Consider the following 5,000-nt stretch of genomic DNA (forward strand, 5'->3'; position numbering starts at 1 on the left):
TGCAAAATTTGTTTTTGATTCAACAGAAAACTCAATCTCAGGCTCTGATGGGAATAATTGAAAAACTTGTACCCAAGTGACCTTGTTGAGGCCTGAAAGTACATTTGCTTAGTTGTTTTAAAAGACATGATCTGATTTTCTTGTTGGAATTTTATAAAGGATGTGATTAAGGAAGACATCAGGAAGGGAAATGATGAACATTCACCATAACAAGCTTTTAGTCACCCCTGCAAATTTTTTTTACTGTCCATCCATTGATATTTAGCATTTGTATGATCCTCTGTGCATGCAATTCATTCACCCCAAGAACTGCTACTTCTGATAGAAAACATATGTTTTAAGCATGTGTTAAATTTCTGTCATTTTCAATAATGTGAATTGCCCAAACATTGGTGCCATGTACTGGGATAATTTGCACATGGCCATATGTAATGATTGATTCATTTATCTTAAAAGCAAGAGGCAACTTGGAATCTACCCCTCCCCCCAGTTTTCTTTAATGTGTTAAGATTAGGTCGGTAAGATTTTATGAGATCATAGAGTACAAATTGGTAAACAATTTCATGTCTTATGCCATTAAACCTTTAAAAAAGGTCGACTAAAAAGAAGCATTAATTGTACTTTTCTCCAGAAAATTGTTTTAATCTTAAATTAATCTTTTTACAGTAGCTACAACATTTCTCTTCAAAAAGTTACAACACCTTTTCAATGTTTGTGGTGTAAAAAAGGCTCACAACGTTGCAATGACTTAGCATATATTAAAGTTTATCATTATTATATGGAACACTATTCTTCCTTTTTGGCTGGATGTTTTATCAAGTCCAATTAGAACAATCAAGCAAAATAATCCTCTAGTGATGGAGGATCTAAATCAAAAAACTGAGATGTGGTATTTCCGTAGAGGCATGTCAGTGCATTGTGCAGAATCCCACAGACAATATACATTTTTCCCACTTGACTTAGACCTATTTTTAAATTCTTTTTAAAGTCTAAAAATTTAAAATAGTTCATTATCTCCCCGAAAAGCCACTCAACAGAGCTGCGAACAGCACTCATGGAATGGTTATAAGCCTGCATTTGCGGGGTTAAAACTCGATGCCTGTAAGGTGCCTGAAGATGCACCCTAAGGGGGTAGGCTGGATCGCCATAAATACACATAGCCTGTCCAGTGGTTGAAAAAGCATGTGTTTGGAGGCTGTCATACAGGTGTGATTCTGCCAGCATTGCTGCATCGTGCATTTTTCCTTCTGTTGAATGAAAAATAAAATGCAGTAAAACATCAAAAACAGAGAGCTCAAACATCATTAGTTTACTTTCAAGTCAAAAAAGATTTGAGTGAAAAATGCCGAAAGGACTTATTTAATACTATATTGTGTATCTTAAATTGTCCGGCCCCCAGGAAATGATCGGAAAGTGCCTTACCTACTGGCCTATAGAGGTGTGCAATTAAGCCATTTGGAACCACAACCGATTGATACTTCAACCCATGTACACGCTTATGCCCATTGTATACCAAGCGCTGGTTTTCTCCTGGTCTAGATATTGGACGAACAGTTCCGTCAACAAAACCAAAGCAATTTGTAAGTGGTGCTCCTTTGTTAGAAATTACATCAGCGTAGCTTTCGAGCTGGATGGCACTCAAAACGGTTGGATTCCAATCCATGATACGATGCCTGTGGTTGTCATATACCCAATCCATCACAGTATTATTTATCATACAGATTTCTGGGACTGGCCTTCCAAATATCGGGATCATGTCGGAGTAGCGACAAGGGTAGGCAAATCTCTTGAGAAGAATACAAAGGCCCTCAGTTCCATCACATACTGTTCCTTGATCACATTTAAATACAGCAGGAATTTGCAGTGCATCTTCAAGGCGAGTCATGTGATGCTTCTCAACCCTTAAATTGGCTGTACACTCAGCTCTATTTTTGTCCGGCAAAGAAAATGTCGGATATTCTTGGTAAGGAAAATCTGACTTGCTTTCCTCATAGAGCAGCAAGAATTCTGCATCGGTAATAAAGCCCATTGCATGACTTAAACACAACATTTCTCGAGTTTCCCTGAAAGAAGCCATATCAGTGAATTCGAAAAACTCGTCGCGTCGCTCGCAAAGAATCTTAACTTAATTTTCCCGCCACGAACGCTGTGTTCTCGACCCAGGCTCTCTTCGACGGTCGCGTACTTCAAGGCGTCCGCGTCCCCGTATCTTAAAGTCCCTATTATTAGCATGTCGAACGAAATGAAAATGTACGAAATTCATACTTTTCTGGTGGAGTCTGTAATGTCACTGTGGAACACAAATCGCAGTTGTAAACGTTGTCTACCTAATACGTTTGATGTGCATGCAGTGATTTCATAATGGAAGACTGTTTGCCAAGGCAGAACGAGTAGTAAACAAATCATTATTGTAAAATTCCGTTTCCCTTTCCGGATCGCTAGTGATTCCATTATTTTCCACCCGCCCAATGCAACAGCAGAGTGAGACGGTAGGGAGGTCTTATTGAGGTATTTTCTTTCGTCCTAGCACATGCTCGAAGTGAAGATTCATACCTAAGTAAAATTAAGGCAGTTAATGGAAGGTTGAATTCACTCGATTGTTTTACCACAGCAAACAGAAGAAAACTCGCTCTAAAAAATTTGCAACAAACCAATGATGCAATCTGCACTGAGGCATCACATGGCGTCAGGACGACACACTTCAGTGATATATGTAGATTTATCGTATGGATATCTTGACGTAGAAAATTTATGTATTTGATTACTTCAGCAAGACATGAGTTTTGCTGATCAGAAGAAGGCTTCAAAGTTCTTCTGTTAACCACGATTTATTCCGCGGTTGTCTACAGTCAAAAGGTAAGAACGGAGGGTGTCCAATTGCGTGTGGTTCAACCGTGATGTGTGCTTGATCCAATTTTTATTAAGATTCGTGATATGATACGAGATTTCCGTTGCTGATTCGTTAGTTCCGATTTCTATGCAAACGTTGCAACGTTTTCGTCAGTTTTCCTTTGCGATCAATGACAAGGCTTTTGCAAACTAATTTGATGCAAAAGATAGTGCAACTTTCTTTGCATACCGGTAATGTTTAAATCCATTTTGATGACGTAAAGTCATTTAGTGATCGCAGTTCCTAACAGCGCAGTACACGATTGTTCAAGATACGTACATGATACGAGTCCATTATTAACCGTAAGTTAACTAACCTTCAACCTCTCTTGTCCGCTGTGTAGAAGTTACGCACGCCTACATCCTGTGATACCACCACTGGCTAGCGTCGGTGACAGACATGAGGGCCACAATATTATTTTCTTTGTTGAGTTTGCTTTTGGTAAGTAATTTTCAAATGTAATTTCTCTTTGAACAAAAATATTGTCTATCTCTTTTATGAAATTCTGTAATGACACAATCAGTTTATTACCTGGAATGCCCATGGGGCTGAATTTCAAATTTTTGACCTAGTTTAAATTTTTTGCATTTTCTTTTTCTGACAACGTCATGCCAAAAACGGAAGTGCTGTGCGGTCATGTGGAAGAAATACGATCTATATATATATATATATATATTTATTATTGTTATAAATCAACACATTGTGACAATGTCCAAATATGGTCATAGCGCGCTCAATATTCGTCGTGCGAACTCAACGTATATCCTCAGTGAGAGATACGTAATTTTGTGTGTCGCGGAGAAAATGGTAGTTTTTCCAGCTTATTTTTTCCAATAAACGTAGAAAATTGTGCTTTATCATCTATGTGTTGAATAACGAAACAATTATCCTGCTCAATCTTGCGGAATATCGCTTGATTTCTCGTCGGCTAAGTATCAGGCGACATTCCGCGCGATTCCGCAGGAAATTGTTAAATATGGCATAAAGTCTATCTTGCACATCCTGCTGAAGGGCTCTCTACGCTCCTTTGGAGGACTTTGGGGGAAAACAATGGAAAGACTCGAAAGGTAAGTTAAATACTTAATATTCTAAAACGCAAAACCGTAAGCAAAAAGGGCTTGTTATGGTAAATTACTCATTTGCTCGAAAATAAAGTTTGAAAGCAATTAACTCAAACGAAGTGTCACCTGCCGTTGAGAACTTTTTTAGGCGTTAATTTGCGAACGTTTTTCTTGACCACCGGCTGGAGAGTGAAGAAAATAGAAAAGTAGGCATCCATCACCCAGCCGGTTACCTGGTCTTCTTCAAGCTAAAAACAGCATCGTAGTGCCTCAGTTGAAACGTCTCCATGCCTTTGGCAAACTAGAGCTTCATTCTTCGAAAATTAGCCGAGAAGGGCGATCCCAAAATTCTAAAAAACAGCTTTCTCAACACGATCAGTGTAAAGCCGATGATACACGGTTCAACATCTTGCAACATTTGTTGCTCAACAAATGTTGAACCACTCGGTTGCACAAACGTGTTGAACGGAATAGAGCTGGTCTCTATTTTCTTTCAACATCGTTCAACAACATTCAACGTGTTGAATGTCATATTTCAACATTCAACATGACACGACACACTGTTCAACATTTGTTGAACAAGAGCTGCAACATTTGTTGATCAACAAATGTTGAACCGTGTATCATCGGCTTAATAAACCAGACCAAAGGAATTCAAGCATTCGAGTCCGCAAATTGTCGATTCTACCAATCAGCACAACGCGGCCAAACCCAGTCACACTGATTGGTAGATTCGAATTGACCGCGTTATGCATTCTATTTGCGTCACTGTCATATAAAAAAAGTCTAACGGCTTGATAATAACCCGGGGCAGAGTTAATCAAATTGAGCAATCCTGTATCAAACACAGCGGCAAAACAAAAGAAAACTACCATGGAAGTTAACCTAAATTGGTGCTAATCAGGCTTTTACCAACACAGCTCAGATTTCAATCTATCAACCAGCTTAGTTTAATATTAAAAATTCATTCTTTTTTTAAAGCTTTTTTTCTCTTTTGTTAGGGTTTGATTGAGTGCATTCAACATGATTGTGGGAAAAACCAGTTTCCT

The 5,000-nt window shown here is 38.6% G+C and overlaps 2 protein-coding genes and 1 pseudogene across 8 annotated transcripts in view; 2 read left to right on the forward strand and 1 right to left on the reverse strand.

Moving 5' to 3' along the window:
- Positions 1-784, forward strand: part of LOC138000254 (golgin subfamily A member 6-like protein 7) — a 2,635-nt pseudogene extending 1,851 nt beyond the window's left edge.
- LOC138000253 (uncharacterized) overlaps positions 1-3,334 on the reverse strand; it is an 18,960-nt gene extending 15,626 nt beyond the window's left edge. The window contains exons 1-2 of one of the 3 annotated variants that reach the window (XM_068846530.1): positions 1,423-2,077; positions 826-1,247 (exon numbers count right to left, since the gene is read on the reverse strand). In XM_068846530.1, the coding sequence (XP_068702631.1) occupies positions 835-1,247; positions 1,423-2,077 (1,068 nt within the window). In that variant the 3' untranslated portion in view covers positions 826-834. Of the gene's footprint in view, positions 1-825; positions 1,248-1,422; positions 2,078-3,206 lie in introns of those variants that run through there. The other 2 variants (XR_011123079.1, XR_011123078.1) reach the window with 2 other exon arrangements.
- The window catches only part of LOC138000252 (uncharacterized), an 18,493-nt gene continuing 16,228 nt past the window's right edge, over positions 2,736-5,000 (forward strand). For all 5 annotated transcript variants that reach the window (XM_068846524.1, XM_068846529.1, XM_068846527.1 and 2 more), the window contains exons 1-3: positions 2,736-2,856; positions 3,234-3,331; positions 4,953-5,000. The exon at positions 4,953-5,000 is cut by the window's right edge and continues 649 nt beyond it. In XM_068846524.1, coding sequence (XP_068702625.1) covers positions 3,290-3,331; positions 4,953-5,000 — 90 coding nt within the window. In that variant the 5' untranslated portion in view covers positions 2,736-2,856; positions 3,234-3,289. The remainder of the gene's footprint in view (positions 2,857-3,233; positions 3,332-4,952) is intronic.

The sequence above is a fragment of the Montipora foliosa genome, chromosome 4 (assembly GCF_036669935.1).
Source record: "Montipora foliosa isolate CH-2021 chromosome 4, ASM3666993v2, whole genome shotgun sequence".
NCBI lineage: Eukaryota > Metazoa > Cnidaria > Anthozoa > Scleractinia > Acroporidae > Montipora > Montipora foliosa.